This window comes from Dendropsophus ebraccatus, chromosome 9, assembly GCF_027789765.1.
Source record: "Dendropsophus ebraccatus isolate aDenEbr1 chromosome 9, aDenEbr1.pat, whole genome shotgun sequence".
Taxonomy (NCBI): domain Eukaryota; kingdom Metazoa; phylum Chordata; class Amphibia; order Anura; family Hylidae; genus Dendropsophus; species Dendropsophus ebraccatus.
Window position 1 is genome coordinate 67,915,929 of NC_091462.1, and position 23,641 is coordinate 67,939,569.

Here is a 23,641-nt window from a genome sequence, read left to right on the forward strand (position 1 = left end):
GATTAGTATGACAGGACCTCATAAACCCATGCTGGTTCTTTTATTAGTTTATTTTTATTAAGATACTCCAGTATAGCATCTCTTACAAAACCCTCAAATACTTTACCCGCAATAAATGTTAGACTTACAGGCCAATAGTTTCCAGAATCACTTTTTGACCCCTTCTTAAATATTTGTACGTTAGCGTTGCATGTCTTGTGGAACAATCCCTTTTATTGTAGAATCTATTACACTATTTTATAAAATCTACTATAATTTAAGTTGCGCAATTGCACTTATGCAACGTTTTAGATGCCTAATGCTGTGTCTCTGACAGTATTTAAAGGGATTGTCCGGCGAAAAAAAATTATTCACAGAATAACACACATTACAAAGTTATACAACTTTGTAATGTATGTTATGTCTGTGAATGGCCCCCTTCCCCGTGTTTCCCCCCACCCACGCTAGACCCGGAAGTGTGGTGCATTATACTCACCGCATGTCGTGTCGTCCACGGTCTCCGATCGTCAGCAGTGACGTCTTCTTCGGGAGCTTGGCGGATCTTCCCGAGTGCCGGCCGCCCTCTGCAGCGTCATCCGAAGCTCAGCCGCGATTGGCTGAGCATAACTGTGCTCAGCCAATCGCGGCTGAGCGGCTGATGACGCGGCCACGTCATCAGCTGCTCAGCCGCGATTGGCTGAGCACAGTTATGCTCAGCCAATCGCGGCTGAGCTTCGGATGACGCTGCAGAGGGCGGCCGGCACTCGGGAAGATCCGCCAAGCTCCCGAAGAAGACGTCACTGCTGACGATCGGAGACCGTGGTCGGCACGCGACAGGTAATGTATAGCGCACCACACTTCCGGGTACACGGGTGGGGGTGGTGGGACACGGGGAAGGGGGCCATTCACAGACATAACATACATTACAAAGTTGTATAACTTTGTAATGTGTGTTATTCTGTGAATAATTTTTTTTCGCTGGACAACCCCTTTAAATAATTGCTTCTCAAACTGTGAGGCGGGCCTCACCAGTGAGGCGCCCCCTAGTTGTTGGTGAGGCCCAGCTGGGGAGGCAGTTTTTTACAAAAGTAACTATGATCTGCACAGTCCTTCAAAATGTACATTTTAGCAACATTATTAATTTATTTTGTACTTGCTTTATTAGTATACAGAGCTTGGGAGATGGGTGAAAGGTAGCCCTAGCATTATTTTCAGCTTTTTAAATGGACTTTCACCACAGATGGTGAGGCCCCAGCATCCTCTTGGTCAGTCTGGTGAGGCCCAGGCATTGCCTTGGTCTGTTGGGTGAGGCTCCAGTAGAAATAGTTTGAGAAGCAGTGATTAAAATCATTCATATCAGCTTTCATATATGCATGAGTAAGAGCAGGTCCCACTTAACAAAGCACAACAGGACACTCTACCTGAGTGAATAGACTTCAATTCATGGAAACTTACCTGGCAAAAGCATTGTAAAAGCGAAATTTTAATGGGGAACTGGAGGAGTAACAAGTCCCAAGGAGACGCAGCAGCCCACCCACACTCCTCACCGCCCATTACTACTTACTCCAAGCCTCCTGCAAGAGGCTCACGGGCTTCTGATCTGCGGCCTGAAGAAATCTGCTCACAGGGATCTTTTACTTCTACACAACCCAATCAAAGACTTTCAACCTCTGGGGACTTCACAGTCGCGCTCACATATGAATAATATTCCAGGTCTCCTCTCATCAGATGCAGCTGCCTCTACCTTGGAGGCAACATCCAGAATTACAGGCATTGCTCACTGTTGCCCCTAAAACATGACCTGGAATCCCTAGCCAATAACTTTAAATCTGCATGGTGTACTGACTTGCGCGCAGTCAAAGCTGACATCTCTCTTCTCCAAACAAAGCTAAGGACTTAGAACAGTTTAAAACTGACACTATTACAATGTTATATTCGCAACAACAAACAACTAAACGTCAGATGGTGGCACAAAATTTCAAGTGAACATGCTCAACGATCTTGAGAATAGAAATAGGCACAATAATATTAGATTGAGAGGACTTCTAGAGTCAGTGTACCCTTAAGACCTCTTCCTGGCCTTGCAGCAAATTTTTTAAATTTTGTTTAATAGGCCTGAAGATTCGCATGCTGAAATAGACAGAGCACACAGGGCCCTACAAGCAAAGAGCCAGGGTCCCAATCTCTTCAGAAATGTCATCTGTAGACTTCACTATTATTCTCTATTAGAGTGCCTTCACACATACCATATCGCTGCGTATTTAACACTGCGTATTTATCGCTGCGTGTTTGGTGCAATTTTTACATGCGAGTTTTGATTTTCACGTGAAAATCAAAACTCGCATGTAAAAATCGCACAAAACACGCAGCGATAAATAAGCAGCGTTAAATACGCAGCAATACGGTAGGTGTGAAGGCACACGTGCACACAAAGACAACAAGCTTTACTAAAGCCTCTTCTCGCAGCTCTACTATCCAAGAAAATCCAGTATAAATTGCTCTACAACTTTACATTGACGGCAAAACGGGGACAAACAAATAACCCTTCGATCACCAGGACATCTCTTTTAGAATTTCTAAAAATTCTTCCTACCATGCTACTGACTCTGTATGCCTTAGTGAACTCTAGCAGTCCATTGCCAATTTTAAAACTGATCATAGATAGCATCCAACCTCCTCCCTGATTAAATGGGAAGCATTTAAATGCACTTTAACCCCTTTCAGCGCAACGACGTACATTTACCAAGCAGTCCCTGCCTGCTATTAGCAGCCGGTGACTGCAGCTATTCGCCGTCGTGGCAGATCGCTGCACATGGCTAATTGGACATTTAAATGAGGCTATCAAAACTGACAGCTGCACTTAAATGTCCAAATTGCTGCTGACCTGGTGGTCAAGTGGACTGATCACCCGCCCCCTTGCGATGTAATCGCTGCTCAGTGCTGTTTTCTATGGGTTCCAGCAGTCTTTAAGAATGAAGCACTGATCCCATAGACCTATGCGGTATATATGTAGTGCATTGATCGATATAAGAGATCAATGCTGTCATAATAGAAGTCCCCCAGGGTGACTTTAACCCTTTAAGGACCGGGCCAATTAGAAATTTTGCATTTTCGTTTTTTCCTCCTTGTGCTTAAAAGGCCATAGCACTTGCATTTTGTCACCTAGAAACCCACATGGGCCCTTATTTTTTGCATCACTATCTGTACTTTGCAATGAAAAGCTGAATTTTTTCATAAAGTACACTGTGAAACCAGAAAACAATTCAACGTGTGGTGAAATTGAAAAAAAAACAAAACGCATTTCTTTTATTGGGGGGGGGGGGGGGTTATATGTTATATATATATGGTATATATGTTTCCCAAATTGTTAGGATTACAACGATATGTAACATGTTTAACTGTTATTTTATGTGATGGCTTGTAAAAATTTCAAACCATCGTTAACAAATATATGTTCCCTAAAATCGTTCTATTTCCATGGTTATAGCACTTTTATCCTTTGGTCTATGAGGATGTGTGAGGTGTCATTTTTTGCGCCATGATGTGTTCTTTCTATCGGTACCTTGATTGCGCATAGGCGCTTTTATTACAATTTTTTTGGATTTCATGCGACCAAAAATGCGCAATTTTGCACTTTGGGATTTTTTTTGCACTTGTGCTGTTTACCGTGCAAGATCAGGAATGTGATTAATTAATAGTTTGGGCGATTACGCACGCGGCGATACCAAACATGTTTATTTATTTATTTTTATTTATAACATGGGAAAAGGGGGGTGATTCGCACTTTTATTCGGGTAGGGTTTTTTTTATTAATAATAACACTTTTTTTTTACTTTTACACTTATACTAGAAGCCCCCATCGGGGACTTCTAGTATAAGTACACTGATCTCTCATTAAGATCTATGCTGCATAGTAATACAGCATAGATCGATGAGATAGGCACTTGGTTGCTTCCGGCTGCTGCAGCTGGAAGCAACCGAATGCCGAGCCGGGATCAGCGCCATTACGGCACAGACCCCGGCCGGCAGCACTAGACAGGCTCTCAGCCACTAGACACCAGGGAACGGCTGCATCAGGTAATCGGATGCAGCTGCATCTTTGACAGCTGCCTCTGATTATTTAATTAGCGGGCACGGCGATCGGACCGTGCCTAGCCGCGGTCCCGGGCTACATGGGGCACCCGGGAACGAGGCCTAGGGGTTAAGCTATAGTATAAATAAATAAAAGTTTTTTCATTAAGAAAAATCATTCCCATTATATATATATATATATATATATATATATATATATATATATATATATATATTAAACATATTTGCTATCACCTTATGTGGTATCGCGCTATTAAATTAGGCGCAAGCACAAAAAAAAACCAAAGTGTAAAATTGCAGATTTTTTTTGTTTCCAGAAAAATTTTAATAAAAAGGAATAAAAAAAAGTTGCATATGTATAAGCAAGCAAGCTACCAATAGAAAGTACAGATCATGGTGTAAAATATATCTCTTTATAGATCAAAGACCAAAAAATAAAAGCGGTATAAGGATGGTAATAGAGCAATTTCACACACATCAGTGTGTCCCGATAGCTGATTTTAATTTAAGATCTGTCCTGGGGTCCGTTCGGCAGGTGATGCAGTTAATGTCCTAAAAAACTACTTTTAAACTTGCAGCTCTGTGTCAAACGGCTGTGGCCTAGAATGTCTATGCATTAGGCTGGCACAACTTCTCCATCCCTCCTTCCCACCCTCTTCATCATTAGGGATGCCCCTAGAGAATTTTCTCCTATCTGAACATTGCACAGGTGGAGAGGTTGTGCCAGCCTAATGCATAAACATTCTAGACCACGGCCGTTTGACACAGGGCTGCAAGATTAAAAGTAGTTTTTTAGGACAATAACTGCATCACCTGCCAAACAGACCCTAGGACAGATCTTGGATTAAAAGCAGCTATCTGAAGGTACAAGCGGTTTGGGGTGGTCAGATTGTGAGTACAGAGTCACTTTAAAATATAACAATGTTAATCAGCACGGTGAAAAGCTTAAACGGAAAAGAAAAAAACCCCACAAGGATTGCTGATTTTTTTAAAATTGTATATCAGAATTTTTTTTATAAAAATCTATCTACATTTTTCTGTTACACCATTATGATATTATTAAAAACTAGAGATCATGGCGCAAAAAATGTCCCCCCAACCAACCCTGTAGGTGGAAAAATAAAAGTGCTATGGCTCTTAGGAGGAGGGGAGGAACAATGCATTAATTTGACCCAGACATTCGGGCATCAATGGGCTCTGTCTTGAAGGGGTTAAACACATTTAGGTTTTTTTTACAAGTTTTTACTTTTTTTAAAACAGAAAAATAAAAGTTATATAAATTGTCCATCGTTGTAAAAGTACTGACTTGGGGAACATAGATAAAATGTCAGTTTTACAAAATGGCGAACAACATACTGTAATTGTGAAACCCATCTGAAATTTTAAAATAGCTTTTTTTCCAATTTCACCTTTTAAATCATATTCTTTTCAGCATATTTTATGGGGAAAATTAAGCAAGTTGTTACAAAGTACAATTAGTTATGCAAAAAAAAAAAAAAATGGGCTCATATGGGTCTGTAGGTGAAAAAATTTAAGTGCTATGGGGGAGATTTATCAAGAGGGGATTTTTCTAGATGTGGTCTATTTCTGCTTTGACATGAATAGACTGGTCTATTTAAAGTGCAATTTACTATCAGGGATACGCCTGGTCTATTTTCTGTGGTACTGATTTGTTTGGCTTAGAATTGTCTCGAAATAGTCTCAGAATTGTCTCGAAATAGTCTCAGAATTGTCTCGAAATCGTCTCATTAGCCCTGGTTTGCCTCCTAGGTAATGAGCATTTTCTTCTCCCTTTCTTTTCCAGATACCGGTATGCAGAGGATTACGTCGGATTTGTTTGGACTATGTCAATGACCGGCGGACTTTACTGTTCAATAAAATGGTCAGCGAGGGGTGTGGGGGTGTTTTTATTTGAATAAAAACATTTTCTCGGTGTGTTGTGTTTTCTTTCTTTACTTTACAGACTTAGTAGTGGAAGCTGTCTGATATACGGAATCCATTACTAAGTCGGGGCCTAGTGTTAGTCGGTATAAAATGGCTAACACTAACCCCCCATTATTACCCCAGTACCCAATGCCACCAGGGGTACTGGGAAGAGCCGGGTGCCAATGGTCCCGGAGCGTCAAGATTGGCGCTCCTGGACCGGGCGGCAGCAGGCTGGTAATATTTAGGCAGGGGAGGGCCTAAACCAATGGCTCTTCCCACCCTGGTGTTACCAGGCTGCTGTTGCTTGGTTTTTATCCCGGCTGGTTATGAAAATAGGGGGGACCCTAAGCGTTTTTTTTTTTTATTTAAAAAAAAAACAAAAAACACATAGGGTCCCCCCTATTTTCATAACCAGCCGGGATAAAAACCAAGCAACAGCAGCCTGGTAACACCAGGGTGGGAAGAGCCATTGGTTTAGGCCCTCCCCAGCCTAAATATTACCAGCCTGCTGCCGCCCAGTCCAGGAGCGCCAATCTTGACGCTCCAGGACCACTGGCACCCGGCTCTTCCCAGTACCCCTGGTGGCATTGGGTACTGGGGTGATAATGGGGGGGTTAATGTTAGCCATTTTATACCGGCTAACACTAAGCCCTGACTTAGCAATGGATTCCGTCTATCAGACAGCTTCCACTACTAAGTCTGTAAAGTAATGAAAGAAAACACAACACACCGAGAAAATGTTTTTATTCAAATAAAAACACCCCCACACCCCTCGCTGACCATTTTATTGAACAGTAAAGTCCGCCGGTCATTGACGTAGTCCAAACGAATCCGCCGTAATCCTCTGCATGCCGGGATCTGAAAAAGAAAAGACACAAGCAAAAACAAAGAGCAAGTAAGGGGTTAAGTCCCAGGGAGCCAGACTGTAACTCCCATGCCTATGCTGGAGGTAACCCAGCTTTCCCAGCATCCTGTAAGGTTAACCATTACAGGATCCTGGGAAAGCTGGGTGAACTTCAGCATGGGCATGGGAGTTACAGTCTGGCTCCCAGGGACATAACCCCCTGGGGACCAGACTGGTCTGGCACTGCACCTGCACCAGCAAGGAAGGGGGTTAAGCGCCCCCTTCATTGCTGGGGCAGATGAAGTGCGATCTCCATGGGGGAGGGGGGGGGGGTTGATGCTAGGGGCTGGGGGTTACCTGCTGAGTCTTCTTCAGCAGTTGGCAGCAGTCCCCGAATTTCCCGGTAAGCTCCGCCCCCCGCGACGATAAGCCCCGACCCCGAAATTGCTGTGGCCATTTTGGGGGCAGAGCTTATCGTCGCGGGGGCGGAGCTTACCGGGATTTTCTTTTTTTTAATAAAATTGTCAACGAGGGGTTGAGGGGTGTTTTTTTTTTTTAGCTAAAAAATAAAATATATTTATCAATTGTATCTTGTGTTTTTTTCTTTACATTACAGGCTTAGTAGTGGAAGTTGTCTGATAGACAGCATCCATTACTAAGTCGAGCTTATTGTTAGCTTAGTAAAAAATGGCTAACACAAACCCCCCCCCCCCCATTACCCAATGCCTCCAGGGGTACCGGGAAGAGCTAGTTGCCAGTAGTCCCGAAGCGTCAAAATTGTCAGTCCTGGACTGGGCGGTAGCAGGCTGCAATTATTAAGTTGGGGAGGGTCAACATAAATGGCCCTACCCACCCTGGTACTACTAGGCTGCTGCTGTTTGGTTTGTTAACCTAGCTTCCACTACTAAGCCTGTAACATAAATAAAAAAAAACACAAGACACAATTGATAAATATTTTTTTATTTAAAAAAAAACAAAAAAAAAACACCCCTATAGCCCTCGTTGACCAAAAGCTGGTCATCAACGTAGTCCACGGAATCCAACATAGTCCTGTAGATACACCCACTTACCTCCCTGGCTACTGTCCCTCCCGATTCAGTTGTATCAGAAGCATGTGGCCCTCTAGGTTGCAGAACTACAACCCCCATCATGCCCTGCTTGCAGCTCAAGATGGAAGTTGTAGTTCTGCAGTCTGTGCCTCTCCATGTCGCAGAACTACAACACCCATCATGTCCTGCTGCCAGTTCATGATGGGAGTTGTTTTTCAGATGGAAAGTCAAAGATTGGGAAACACTGATTAGAAAATCAGTCCATTAATTATAAGGGACAATGGCACAGTACATAAGAGGGACACAGTGACAAAATGCAAGAGGTAGAGGCAGTAGCACAGTACATGAAGGAGGACAGCTACAGTTTAGAACACGGTAGCACATTAGGGGGCATCACTTTAGGGTGCATTCACACAACGGAATCCGGGCGGATAACCCACTGTGGATTCCGTTCCTCGCCCCAGCTTGTGCGCATCTCTGCCCGTGCCATAGACTCCATTCTATGGTCAGGCAGATTCCGCCGTCCGCCCAAAGAATTGACATGTCGGACGGAGAGTGGAATCTCCACCACCATAGAATGGAGTCTATGGCACGGGTGGAGATGCATAAGTGACAGAATCCGCAGCAGGTTATCTGCCAGGATTCCGTAGTGTGTTTACATACCGCTTTTGAGCAGACAGTACCACAAATAACAGGTTTAGATACACTGGAGAAACATTACAGTCCAAAGTACTAACCCTGCTGCTAATAAGAGGCTGCAGGACACACAAGCTTGGAATCCTGCAGCACACAAGCATGGAATCTGGAGGCGTGGCCTATATGTGCAACTGCAGGCCTGTGTGTGCAACCACCAGCCTATGTACACAGATACCATCCTCAAGATGGCCACCTCTATGAGCTTCTTCCATGGTAGCTTTCTTACAATATAATGACAGAATTAACAGACCTAATGCTTCCAGGGGTGATTTGTTTTATGTGTGGTTATATTTACTTCCTCCCTACTGTAAAATAACAGTGTACTTTTTGATGACAGGTTCTCTTTAACCCTGTTTACACAGGAAAATGTGCAGCCGATAACAAAAATTTTTGAAGCAGGGTTAAAAGTCACGATCGCTATCACTTTTACACTGGCAGATTATCGGCCAAAGAAGCGTTTTTAGCATAACTCCTTGTCCATAATCGGTCAGTGTAAAAGGCACTTAAGTGATTTTAAGATGCTGGCAGCTGAGGAGAGCTTGCTACAGCGAAAGGGGAGAAAAAGGGATCAGGCAAAACTTATGGGATTATTAAAGGAGAAGTCAGGCAAACATTTTTATTTAAGTGTTGTATTGCCCCCCAAAAGTTATACAATTTACCAATATATACTTATTATGGGAAATATGCATAAAGTGCTTTTTTTCCCTGCACTTACTACTGCATCTAGGCTTCACTTCCTGGATAAAATGGTGAGGTCAAACACCCGATTTTCAATGCTGTGCAGGCTGTTGCTGCTGGAGAGGATGATGGCACATCACACAGGGCACTGGAGGGACACTGAGCATCCCTCTGCCATCATCCCTGCCTCACAGCCCTGGGAGTCAGGTCGTGGCATCGACATTTTATTCAGGAAGTGAAGCCTTAATGCTGTAATACATGTAGGGGGAAAAAAAGCACTTTATAAGCATTTCCCATAATAAGTGTATATTGGTGATTTGTATAACTTTTGGGGGGCAATACAGTACTTTAATAAAAATTTTCACCATACTAACCTCGTAAGGACAGAGCTCAAAATGGCCTTAAGGACCGGACCAAATTTCAGAAAAATGACGTGTGTCACTTTATTCATTAATAACTTTGGGATGCTTTTACCTATCTGGCTGATTGTTTTCTCGTGACATGTTATACTTTATACTTCTGGTAAATTTGAGTCGATACTTGCAGCCTATCTTTATGAAAAAAAAAAACAAAATAATGTGCAAAAATTGAGAAAAATTGCATTCTTCTAGCTTTGAAATGTTGTGCTTGTAAGGAAAATGGTTATGCTACATAAATTAGATATTAAATTGCATTGGCAATATGTATACTTTATGTTGGCAGCATTTATTAAACTTGTGTTCAATTGTTTAAGACAATAGAAAGCTTCACAGTTTAGAAGCTTTTTTCCAAATTTTCACAAGAATTTCAAAATCTGATTTTTCAAGGGACCAGCTCACGTTTGAAGTGTATTTGAGGGGGCTGTATATTATGAAGCTCCACAAGCCTCAGATGTAAAGGAGCGCCCAGTGAATTTTGAAGCCTCCTTAAAATTGGCCAATTTTCAAAGTACCACTTCAGGTTGACACAGGCTCAGGGGTGCCAAAACAAACACCACTAAAGGGACACCATTTAGGAAACTACACCCCTCGAGGAAAGTAACAAGGGGTATAGTGAGCATATGGACCCCACTGGTGACAGGCACATGTGCCATGAAATTGAAAAATGTAAAAAATTTTTACACTAAAACTTAGTCTAGCCTTAAATTTTTCAGGTTGACAAGGGGTTAAAAAGAAAAAAAAAAAACATACAACTTGTAGAGAGATTTCCCCCCTAGTACAAAAATACCCCACATGGGGACATAATGTATCATGCGGGCGCAGGACATGCCTCAAAAAAGAAGGAGCACCATTTGCCTTTTGGAAGCTGGATTTGGCCAGAATGGAGGACGAAGGCCATGTCTGGTTCGCAGAGCCCCCGTGCTGCCAAAATAGTGGAAACACCCCACAAGTGACACAGGAGGAGGCGGGGATGTAGGAGGAGGCAGGGGCTCACAGCAGCGACGGCCAGTACAGCGAGGTACAGATCCTTCTCTGCTCGCCGATTCTCGGTGAGCAGAGAAATGGATTCGCCCGTGAATGGCCAGCTGGTGGTTACCTGCCGATCACGGGTGATCGGGGGGGAGGGTGCCACGGGCACGTGACGCCCGGGCACCGTGGTGATTGGTGCTGTCTCGGACAGCACCAATCACCGTTCAATTCTGGTGAGAATTCAATGGCCAATCACAGCGATCGCCATCACGGGGGGGCGTGATGATGCGCCCCGACGGCCCGCAGCGCCGAATATGTCGTCTTTAGCCTGCTGTGCATGCTCAGTACAGCAGAAGATGCTGACGTACTGCGCTTGCACGGAGTGCTAAAGACGCTGCCGTGCCGCATACGTGGAACGCATGCCCCTGGTGACATCGGCAGAGCGCAGGTCTTTCAATCACACCCCTCTGGGCGTGATTACAGCGCTCACAACCGCCCAGGACTGTGACTACATACGCCCACCGTGACTACATACACCTAATTACCATACAGCGCGGAACTTCAGAAATGTGAGATTACGGAGTAAACAAGGAGGCCATGGAGTGTACAGGGGCATGTTTGGGAAGCGTGCTGGGTGATGTAACAGCACGTTTCTTTATCATTAGGGGCATATTCGGTGTGATTGGTTCCCTTTAAGATCCTATAGCTCTATTGCAAAATTTCACATACTGTCTATGTACATATTCATAATCTGTTATCCTCACCACCCCCTATGTAGAGTTTCTTTGATATGTATTTATTACCTGCATTTTGCTGGTAGACCAGCAATGTTTTAATTCTTTCCAAGAAAATTTGTTGAAAACTAAGAACTACACATTGCTGTGTTTTTCAACAGTGGTCAGTGCAATCTAAGGCTTCGTTCACACTGGTGTTATTCTCTCTGCCACAGATCTGTTTAGTTGCTCCGTTTTAAAACAACATAAATGGAAACGGACCCATCCATTCAGTGGCCCTTTCATTTCTATGTATTTTTACATTGCTTTGTTTGTATGTAATCTGTCAGTGCTCCATTCTTTTGAACCTAAAAGAAAAATCCTGCATGCACCTTTTTTTTTTTCTCTGTTCGGAAAATTTTAACACAAACGGAAAGTGTTTTTATTTCTACATTATAGTCAATAAGGACGTATCTAAATAGAAGGTATTTCCGTTCACATTTGTTTGCAAGTTATCAGTCTTATTCAGTTTTTCCACTGAGCATGCGCACAGAAACCAAGCAAGGAAAATAAACTTATATGCAAACAGATGCTGACTGATGCAAACTGCGGCTGACTGAACCAAACTAATGTACAAAAGTCAGCTTTTTATGGTCAAAATGCAAACAGACCATTAAAAAAAATAAACATTTTGCAATTCAGTTTGCGCTTATACGTTCAATTAAAATGGACAGATCGGTTAGCAAATAATAAAAATGCTAGTGTGAACCCAGCCCAAGTAGACAAACACAATAATAAAAAATAAAAAAAAAATATACAAAACAACATACCTTTGTATCAGCTGCTTAAATAAATTCTGTGTACACTCTTGGAAGGCTTGTTTATTTTTTGTAATTGGATCTTCACCATCACGTGGGAGTTTCTGCTCTAACTCTTCTAATTTCTTCAGCTGCTGGCGAATTTGCTGGAGGCTTTTAGCAATTGAAGTGAACCTAAAAAAAACACATTATACAATAGGAATGTGAATGTAAACCTAAATTGCTTAATTTTTTAATATTGTGTATTTAATAATTATTTTGTTACAAAGTACTTAACATCTGGAGAATAATAGTTTAAAAGCCAGTATGGCTGACAAAAGTAATACAAGTCCAGGGCTAAAACCACTACAACAAGGTGTTAAGCCCCTATTACACAGGGTGATGCTGAGGAGCAAACAGTCGCTGTCAGCGCTCGTTTGCTCCTCGTTCCCCCCTCGCTGCTGGCACTATTACACGCGTCAAGAGGGTAAAGGTCCATTTACACAGAAAAAATTATCTGACAGATTATCTGCCAAAGATTTGAAGCCAAAGCCAGGAATGGATTTGAAAAGAGGTGAAATCTCAGTCTTTCCTTTATGAACTGATCTCAGTCTATGGTCAGGGAGCTGCCCGCGTGATTGCTAGATCTTCTATTACACAAGACAATTATTGGCCGTCACAGCCGATATAGACCGAATATGGCCAATAATAGTTACATGTAATAGGGCTTTAGTCAAGCTCCTGGTATGATTAACCCCTTAAAGGGGTTCTGCCACGAAGTGACTTAAAAGTACTTTACTCCAGAACAGGAATTTAAACATATTTGTAATTTACACTTCATTAAAATAATGCCCCCCTATAAAGATAAATACCTGTCATTAGAGGAATGACACCCTATGCTGGTTGTAGTAAAGGCTCCTCTGTCCGACCATCTAACAGATTTTCTGGTCAAGCATGCATATACCAAGCTCCTCTCTGTGTGTGTACTGTATTAAAATCCCTCTGCCTGCCGGATCTACAATAAGCCTGTATTGCTGTTAGTCCTCACAGCCGGGCTCCAGGAGAAGGAAGATGCTGGGGAGGAAGGTCAGTATGCGGGCTCCCTCATCACTTACTGCCTCTCTGCATTTCTCCCAAATCAATGGTAATTATTGCAGTTGATTTGGGAGAAATGCTCTGAGCTGCAGGCTGCCTAAGGCTGCTATCTGGGGTCCTTCACCCTCCACATCACATGTTTCTTGCTGTTGGTGCACAGGAGGTGGGGGAGGGCCGGAAGAACCCGATGCCGGCACCAGGAAGAAGATGGAAGCAGGGGGAGGCAAGGAGCTGCTGAAAGTGAACTTTCCTCATGATAAGTGTGTGTGCTTGCTGTGTGTGCTGTGTGCCTGTGTGCTTCCTGTGTGCTTACTGTGTGTGATGTTACATGACTACAACCACCACCATCCCCCTGGTAGCTGAAATTGTGTGTTACATGGCTACAATCACCACCATCATTCCCCTGGTAGCTGAAGTGTGTGTTACATGACTGCAACCACCACCATCATCCTCCTGGCAGCTGAAGTGTGTGTTACATGACTACAACCACCACCATCATCCCCCTGGCAGCTGAAGTGTGTGTTACATGACTACAATCACCACCATCATCCCCCTGGCAGCTGAAGTGTGTGTTACATGACTACAACCACCATCGTCATCATCCCCCTGGAAGCTGAAGTGTGTGTTACATGACTACAATCACCACCATCAACCCCTTGGTAGCTGAAGTGTGTGTTACATGACTACAGTCATCATCACCCCATTGATAGCTGAAGTGATACATGACTACAACCCCCATCATCCCCTTGATATCTAAAGTGTTACATGACTACAATCCCCATCATCCCCCTGACAGCTGAAGTGTTATTGTCCATACTATAAGATTGTCACCTTCAGTGACAATTGCAAGTGCAAGCGCAGAAACCCAACAAATTCAGTACCACACAAAAACGTGGTACTAAATGAAACTACAGATCACGGCTCAAAAAAAATGCCCCTCATCGCACAGCCAGACAGGCGGAAAGATAGAAAAAAGTCTTAGGAATCAGGAGGGAATTTTTTTTTTAAGCACATTTATTTTAAATAATGGAAGCTTTATTTTTAACCCCTTAAGGTCAAAGCCTATTTTCGTTTTTGCGCTTTTGCTTATTCCATTTTAAGTTTAAAAGTCCATAGCGCTTGCATTTTTTCACCTAGAGACGTATATGAGCGCTTATTTTTTGCGAAACCAATTGTACTTTGCAATGACAGGCATTATTTTTCCATAACATATGCTGCGAAACCGGGAAAAAATCATTTGCGCTGTCAAATTGAAAAAACAAACAAATTTGTTTTGATTTCGGGGAGTTTTGCATTTACGCCGTCCGTCCTATGGTAAAACTGACTTGTTATGCATGTTTCTCAAGTCGTTACGATTACTATGATATATAACATGTATAACTTATATTGTATCGGATGGCCTGTAAAAAATTCAAACCATTGTTAACAAATATACGTTCCTTAAAATCGCTCCATTCCCAGGCTTATAGCGCTTTTATCCTTTGGTCTATGGGGCTGTGTGAGGTGTCAGTTTTTGCGCCATGATGTGTTCTTTCTATCGGTACCTTGATTGCGCATATACGACTTTTTGATCGTTTTTAATTACATTTTTTCTGGATTTGATGCGACCAAAAATGCGCAATTTTGCACTTTGGAATTTTTTTGCGCTGACGTCGTTTACCGTGCGAGATCAGGAATGTGATTAATTAATAGTTCGGGCGATTACGCGCGCGGCGATACTAAATATGTTTATTTATTTATTAATTTATATTTATAAAATGGGAAAAGGGGGGTGATTTGGACTTTTATTAGGGGAGGGGATTTTTTATTAATAAAAACACTTTTTTTACTTTTTTTTTTTTACTGTAACTAGAAGCCCCCCTGGGGGACTTGTATATATACAGCACTGATCTCTCATAGAGATCAATGCTGTGTATATACACAGCAAAGATCGATTAGATCGGTCATAGATTACTATGGCCTGCTGCAGGCCATAGCAATCTATTGCCGAGCCGGGATCAGCGTCATTCCGACACGGAGGCCCGGCGCGATCGCATCGCGGGGGGGGGAGATCCGTCCCACTAGACACCAGGGACGTGCGGCGCAGTGCCTCTAAATGCAGCTGTCAGGCTTAATTAGCCGGCGCGGCAACGGGACCCGCGCCGGCTAATATAGGCACTGCCCGGCTGCACATGTCAGCCGGGATCAGCGCCGTTCAGAGCGGGGTCTCGGCGGGACCCCGCTCTGAACACCCCGAGCGGCACCATGACGTATCAGATACGTCATGGGTCGCTAAGGGGTTAAAGTAATAAAATGAAAGGAACATAAATTGGTTCGTACGGACGGATTTTAAATATATATTTTTTAAGTATCGCATTGGTATCGAGCATTGAAAAAAAAGTTGGTATTGAACTCAAAATTCTGGTACTGTGACATCACTATGTGTATACGATGTATATGGTGTATGCATGTACAGTATGTGTGTATATGGTATATGGTGTATGTGTGTATGTATGTACAGTATGTGTATATGGTGTATGTCTGTTTATGCATGTACAGTATGTGTATATGATGTATGTATGCATGTACAGTATGTGTGTATATGATGTATGCATGCAGCGTATAAGTCTATATGATGTATGTATATGGTACATGTATGTACAGTATGTGTGAAGATGTGAGCCCCAGAGGAGAGGAAAAACCTGGACAGGTTATCCCAAGAACTACAACCTCCATCATTCCCTGTTGACAGTTCATGGTGGGAGTTGTAATATTGCAGCTTGTATCTCTCCAGGTTGCAGCACTACAACCTCATCATGGCCTGCTGGCAGCTCATGATGGAAGTTGTAATTTTGCAGTCAGTATCTCTCCAGATTGCAGCATTTTAACCTCCAACATGTCCTACTGGCAGCTCATAATGGGAGTTGTAGTTTTGCAGTCTTCTGTCTCTCCAGGTTGCGGTACTACAACCTCATCATGTCCTGCTGGCAGTTCTTGATAGGAGATGTCAAATATTGGTTAAAAATAATTAGAGAATGACACAGTACAGTCCATTAACCCCTTAAGGACCGGGCCTGAAATGGCCTTAAGGACCGAGGCAAATTTAATGAATATGACCTGTGTCACTTTATTTATTAATAACTTGGGAATGCTTTTACCTATCCGGCTGATTCTGAGAATGTTTTCTCGTGACATATGGTACTTTACATTTCTGGTAAATTGAAGTCGATACTTATAACGAATCTTTATGTCAAAATCCAAAATAACGTTAAAAATTTTGAGAAAATGCATTTTTCCAACTTTGAAACTTTTCTGCTTATACAGAAAATGGTTATGACACATAAATTACATATTAAATAGCATTAGCAACATGTCTTCTTTATGTTGGCGGCATTTATTAAACTTTCTTTAAATTTTTTTAGACAATAAAAAGCTCAAAACATTAGCAGCAAATTTCCAAATTTTTTGTAAAATTTCAAAATCAGATATTTTTAGGGACCTGTTCAGGTTTAGGCTGGGTTCAAACAACGTATATTTCAGTGTCAGAGTAATGTGGAGAAATGGTTAATTTCTCTGTACTCTGAAACAGGTTTTCAGAGTATTTTTGAGAATTGTTGTAAGGAATGTTCTCAACTTCTCTTGTTGCTTACACAACATCCCCTGTGTGGACATAGGAGGATGTGAACATATGTGGGAGTTAGGCTCTGGCCTGTTTAGACCAGAGTTGCACGTAGTTGGGAAATCCAGATGGACAATCTCAACGGGACATGACTCTACATAAAATCCATGGCCTTTGGCCTTATGTATTTCTACATGGGATTCATAATGTTTGGCATAGGTGCAAGTTATTATTCGATATCAAAAACAATTCAAGGTTGGCGGATAGAATTGTTTATGCATTTCCTTTTATCCTCTGTCCTAGAAAGAATAATTATAGGGAGGATACCAAAACTGTTATGGGAACTGTCATAGTCGTGATTTTACTAATGATTAATTGTTTTGTTTACTCTATGGTATAAAATAAAGTGACACGTCGCATTATGACGAGATTGTCTCATATCACACTGGTCTGTGTGTGTGTCTTTCTCCCGGCCGTATTAAGTATTAAGGAAAAAGCCAGAGCCGATCTATACTGGGTAATCATATATTCTCTGACATCAGTCAGTATATTTCAGTCAGTATTGCAACCAAAACCAGGAGTGGATTAAAAACACAGAAAGGATCTGTTCACGCAATGTTGAAATTGAGTGGATGGCCGCCATATAACAGTAAATAACTGCCATTATTTCAATATAACAGCCGTTGTTCTAAAATAACAGCAAATATTTGCTGTTATATTGAAATAATGGCAGTTATTTACTGTTATATGGCAGCCATCCACTCAATTTCAACATTGTGTGAACAGATCCTTTCTGTTTTTAATGCACTCCTGGTTTTGGTTGCAATACTGACTGAAATATACATAGCCTAAGGCTGGGTTTACACTATGTTCACACTGCGCATATGTCCGGCTGCATATTTTCGCGGCCGGACATATACGCGGTAAACTCCGGCCGGAGATTTACGCTACTTGCGGCCGGCTACGTACGGACCACGACTTTACGCCCGTAGTCTACTTACGCTTCCCGAGCGCCCTATGTAGCGATCTGACAGCGGTCTTTTACTTGGAAAGCTTCGCCTAGCCCCGGACACCCCACAGAACCTTTTGGATCAACACAAAAAGCTTCAAAAATAAAGAAATCACCACTACGTACGGGACCACATGTTACGCTACGGGCGTAAATTACAGCATTTTCATCCGCAAACAATGGCCTGGTTAATTTTTAACGGCGCCGCATACGATCCGGGCGTAAGTTCGTACGTAGTGTGAACTGTGCAGCCGTACATCGTATACTTTCCATTGTATGCAAACTACGTAAGTCTCCGGCCGCTTATTCACGGAACGCGCTACGGCCGGAAACATACGTAGTGTGAACATAGCCTTAAAGTTTATTTGAGGGGACTGTATGTTAGAAAGCCCCACAAAGCACCCCATTTCAGAAACTGCACCAACCAAACTCTGCAAAAGCACATCCAGAAAGTTTTTTAACCCTTTAGGGGAGTCACAGAAATAAAAGCTAAGTGTGTAAGAAATTAGAAATTTAAATTTTCTGGAGAGATTTTCTTCTAATCCAATATCTTTCATAATTATAAACCTATTACCAGAGAAATGCACCCCAATATTGATTGCCCCGTTTCTAAAGTTTATAAAAATACCACATATGTGGCCCTAATGCGCTATTTGACGCAACCACAAGCCTCAGATATAAAGGAGCGCCTAGTAAATTTCAACGCCTCCGTTATATTTGGTCATTTTTGACTGTACCACTTTAGGTTGGCAGAGGCTCTGGGGTGCCAAAACATAAAAAACACCCCTAAAGGGACACCATTTTGAAAACTAGACCCCTCATGGAATGTAACAAGGGGTGCGGTGAGCATCTGGACCCCACAGGTGCTTCACAGATTTTCAGAACAATGTGGCGTGAAAAAATAAATATTTATTTTTTATACTGAAATGTTGTTCTAGCCTTCAATTTTTTATTTCCACAAAGGGATAACAGAAAAAAACAAAAACAAAATATGAAGCGCAGTTTCTCTCGAGTAGGGAAATACCCCACATGTGGACATAAAGTGCCAAGCGGACGCAGGACAAGCCTCCAAAGGGAAGGAGCGCCAATTGGCCTTTGGAAGCTGAATTTCACTGGAATGGATTTCAAGGGCCATGTCGCATTTACAGAGCCCTCGTGCTGCCAAAACACTGGAAACCCCCCACAAGAGACCCCATTCTGGAAACTACACCCCTCAAAGAATGTAACAAGGGGTGCAAAGAGCATATGGACCCCACTGGTGATGGGCACAAATGTGGAACAATGTGACGTGAAAGTGAAAAAATTCATTTTTTCACCTTCAAGGCACAAATGTGCCCATCATCAAGGGGTTCATATCCTCACTGCACCCCTTGTTAGATTCCTTGAGGGGTGTAGTTATCAGAATGGGGTCACTTGTGGAGGGTTTTCATTGTCTTGGCAGCACAAGGGCTCTGTAAATGCGACATGGCCTTCATCATCCATTCTGGCCAAATCTGGCCTCCAAAAGCCAATTGGCGCTCCTTCCCTTTGGAGGCTTGCCCTGCGCCCACATGGCGCTTTATGTCCACTTGTGGGGTATTTACGGACTCGGGGAAAATTGCTCTACACATTTTATGTGTTTTTTTCTCTTTTTACCCCTTGTGAAAATGAAAAATTCAAGGCTAAACCAACATTATAGTGTAAAAAATGTAATATTTCATTTTCACGCCACATTGTTCCACATTTGTGCCCGTCACCAGTGGGGTCCATATGCTTACTACACCCCTTGTTACATTCCCTGAGGGGTTTAGTTTCCAGAATAGGGCCACTTTGGGGGGCTTTTACTGCCTTGGCAGCACAGGGAGTTTTTAAATGCAACATGGCCCTCGAAATCCATTCTACCCAAATCCAGCCCCAAAAATCTAAATGGCGCTCCTTCCCTTCAGAGGCCTGTCTTGCGGATGCATAGCGCCTTAAGTCCACATGTGGGGTATTTCTGTACTCGGGGGAAATTTCTCTACATGTTTTGTTTTGTTTCTTCTCTTTTAACCCCTTGTGCAAATGAGAAACGTCAAAACTAGATCAATGATGTTGTGTAAAAATTACATTTTTTACACTTAAAGTGTCACTGTGGTTAAACTTTTTATTGCAGAAATCAATAGTCCAGGCGATTTTAAGAAACTTTGTAATTGGGTTTATTAACCGGAAAATGCATTTTTATCATAAAAAAGCAGTTTGAAGTTCTCCCCGCTGTCTTTATGGTTTTCCTATGGAGAGAGAAAGTAAAGGCAGCAAAAACAGGTTAGAGTTAATTTACATTCATGTCCCGGGCTCTCTCCTCTGACATCACCACTGAGCTATCTGACCACTAATTAGGGCTCTGAATAGCTCCCCCCCCCCCTTCATAGACCAGACAGGATCCGACTGATGAAAGTGATGAAAAAACAGTCGAGATTTTCTGATTCTGAGGAGTGGACAGCAGAAAGGAAAGGAGGGGGGGCTGGGAAAAGGCTTTTTACATGCAGATAATGGCAGATTTGGCTAATAATTCCAATTACAAAGTTTCTTAAAATGGCCTGGACTATTGATTTCTGCAGAAAAAAATTTAACGACAGTGACTCTTTAAACATTGGCCTAGCCGTGAATTTTTCATTTTCACAAGGGTGTAAAAGAGAAAAAAAAACACAAAACGTGTAGAGCAGTTTGTCCCAGGTACAGAAATACCCCACATGTGCACATAAAACGCCATGCGGCCGCAAGACGGGCCTCTGAAGGGAAGGAGCGCCATTTGGCTTTTGGAGGCTGGATTTGGCTGGAATGGATTTCAAGGGCCATGTAGCATTTACAAAGACCCTATGCTACCAGGACAGTGGTAAACCCCCACAAGTGACCCGATTCTGGAAACTACACCCCTCAAGGAATCTAACAAGGGGTGCAGTGAGCATATGGACCCCACTGGTGACGGGCACAAATGTGGAACAATGTGACATGAAAGTGAAAAATTTCGTTTTTTTATTTTCACAGCACAAATGTGCCCGTCATCGAGGGGTCCATATCCTCACTGCACCCCTTATTAGATTTCTTGAGGGGTGTAGTTTCCAGAATGGGGTCACTTCTGGGGGGATTTCAAAGTCTTGGCAACACAGGGCCTTTCTAAATGTGACATGGCATTCACCATCCATTCTAGCCAAATAGCGCTCCTTCCCTTCGGAGGCTTACCCTGCACCCGCATGGTGCTTTATGTCCACATGTGGGTTATTCCGTACTCAGGGGAAATTGTTCTACACATTTCGTGTTTTTTTTTTTGTCTTTTAAACCCATGTTAAAATGAAAAAATAAAGACTAGATTCATGATTTAGTGTAAAAATTACACTAAATGTTGGTCTAGCCTTGATTTTTTTCGTTTCCACAAGGGGTTAAAAGAGAAAATAAACACAAAACGTGCAGGGTAATTTCCCCTGAGTAAGAAAATACTCCACATGTGGACATAATGTGCCATATAGACACAGGGCAAGCCACCAAAGGGACAGAGCGCCATTTAGAGGCTGGAATGGAGGACGAAGGCCATGTCGGGTTCGCAGAGTGCCCGTGCTGCCAAAATATTGAAAATTCCCCACAAGTGACCCAGTTATAGAAACTACACCCCTCAAGGAATGTAACAAAGAGTGCAGTGAGCATATGGACCCCACTGGTGACAGACAGGCATTTTCCCCCGATTACAAGAGTACCCCACATGGGGACACAAAGTGCAAAGTAACCGCACGGAAAGCCTCCAAAGGGAAGGAGCGCAATTTGGATTTTGGAAGCTGGATTTGGCCAGAATGGAGGACGAAGGGCTCTCAGAGCCCCCAGTGCTGCCAAAACAGAGAAAACCCTCCACAAGTGACCCCAACGAACTCAGGAATCTGTGGTTCGTACGGGGTGTGGTCACTTGAGGGGGCTTGTGGGGCTTCCTGGGGCCTAGTCCTGGGGCAGCGCCTTGGGGGCTTGTCATCACTAAATGGTGATGACGATGAGAAAGAAGAGGAAGGAAGAGGGAACGAGGGATCTTCCTCTTCTCCTTCACTGGTTGTCTCAGTATCGGAGGCAATCCAGGCGAATGCCTCTTCAGCCGAGAACAACCTGTGGCCCATTTTTTCTTTAGGATGCCTTCACACACACCGGATCCGCACACTGCGGATCCAGCGTCAGTGCATCCCTATGATTGACATTCCTCTGCCTATATGTAAGTTAACGCCCGCTGGCCGGAGCATACTTTGCCTCCTCCCCGCTCCGGCTTGCTTCGGGGCTCCCGGCGTCTGCTCATCCCGCGCAGCCAATCACTGAGCTGCCCCGCCGCAGCTACTGATTGGCTGAGCGGGACGTCCTGATGAGAACCCCCGAAGCAAATCAGAGCGAGGAGGCGGTGTATGCTCCAGCCGGCAGGGGGTTAACTTACATACACGCAGTGGGATGTCATTCCTGCTGCGTGTATGTATTCTAATAGGGATCCACTGGCGCTGGATCCGCAGCGGATTTCGCTGCGAATCCGCAGCGTGAAATCCCCTGCGGATCCGGTGTGTGTGAAGGCATCCTTAGAGGGGTGTGTAAGCGTTATGCTTTTACAGGTGTAAGTGTTAGTGTTTTATGTACTGTTTTTACATTTTATTCATGTGTTTTTTAAGAGGGGAGGGTGGCAGCGGAGAGGGTAAGAGGAGAGGTTGGCAGGGCAGAGGGGCGGCAGGACGGAGGGGAGAGAGGGTAAGAGGAGAGGGTGGCAGGGGAGAGAGGGTAAGGGTGGCAGGACGGAGGGGGTGGCAGGACTGAGGGGGGTGGCAGGACTGAGAGGGAGCTGGCAGGACTGAGGGGGGGCTGACAGTACAGAGGGGGCTGACAGGACTGAGGGGGGGCTGGCAGGACAGAGGGGCGCTGGCAGGACAGAGGGGCGCTGGCAGGACAGAGGAGGCTGGCAGGACGGAGGGGGGGGGCTGGCAGGACAGAGGGGGCTGGCAGGACAGAGGGGGCTGGCAGGACAGAGGGGGTTGGCAGGACAGAGGGGGCTGGCAGGACAGAGGGGGCTGGCAGGACAGAGGGGGCTGGCAGGACAGAGGGGGCTGGCAGGACAGAGGGGGGGCTGGCAGGACGGAGGGGGTGGCAAAACGGAGGGGAGGCTGACAGTACGGAGGGGGGCTGACAGTACGGAGGGGGGTGAGAGGACTGAGGGGGGTGAGAGGACTGAGGGGGGTGAGAGGACTGAGGGGGGTGAGAGGACTGAGGGGGGTGAGAGGACTGAGGGGGGTGGCAGGACTGAGGGGGGTGGCAGGACTGAGGGGGGCTGGCAGGACTGAGGGGGGCTGGCAGGAAGAGGGGGGGCTGGCAGGAAGAGGGGGGGCTGGCAGGAAGAGGGGGGGGCTGGCAGGAAGAGGGGGGGCTGCCAGGACAGGGGGGGGGCTGGCAGGACAAAGGGGGGGGGGCTGCCAGGACAGAGGGGAGGGGGGGCTGCCGGGTATGGGAGCTTGGAGGAGGACGCCGGAGGAGGTATCCCAAGGGGGGGGGGGGGGTCGGAGGGGGATTGGGTGAGGCGATGCAGCACGGGGGAAGGAGGAGGAAGCACCCGGTGCGGTCCTGGAGCCTGCCGGGCGCCTCCTCCCCCCGAGCTGCCTCCTCCTCCGGTAACAGGAAAATAGATGATCATCTCCCTGTTACCAGAGGAGGAGGCATCACGGGGGGAGGCACCCGCCGCCCGGCAAACTCCAGGACCGCATCGGGCGCAGGACTCACCACCCCCATCATCACCTTCTCTGCTGCACATTCTTAGC

At 44.4% G+C, this 23,641-nt stretch overlaps 1 protein-coding gene across 3 annotated transcripts in view; it reads right to left on the reverse strand.

The window, feature by feature from the left end:
• Positions 1–23,641, reverse strand: part of STAT1 (signal transducer and activator of transcription 1) — a 997,040-nt gene that overhangs the window by 746,933 nt on the left and 226,466 nt on the right. For all 3 annotated transcript variants that reach the window (XM_069983571.1, XM_069983569.1, XM_069983570.1), the window contains exon 9: positions 12,196–12,357. In XM_069983571.1, the coding sequence (XP_069839672.1) occupies positions 12,196–12,357 (162 nt within the window). The remainder of the gene's footprint in view (positions 1–12,195; positions 12,358–23,641) is intronic.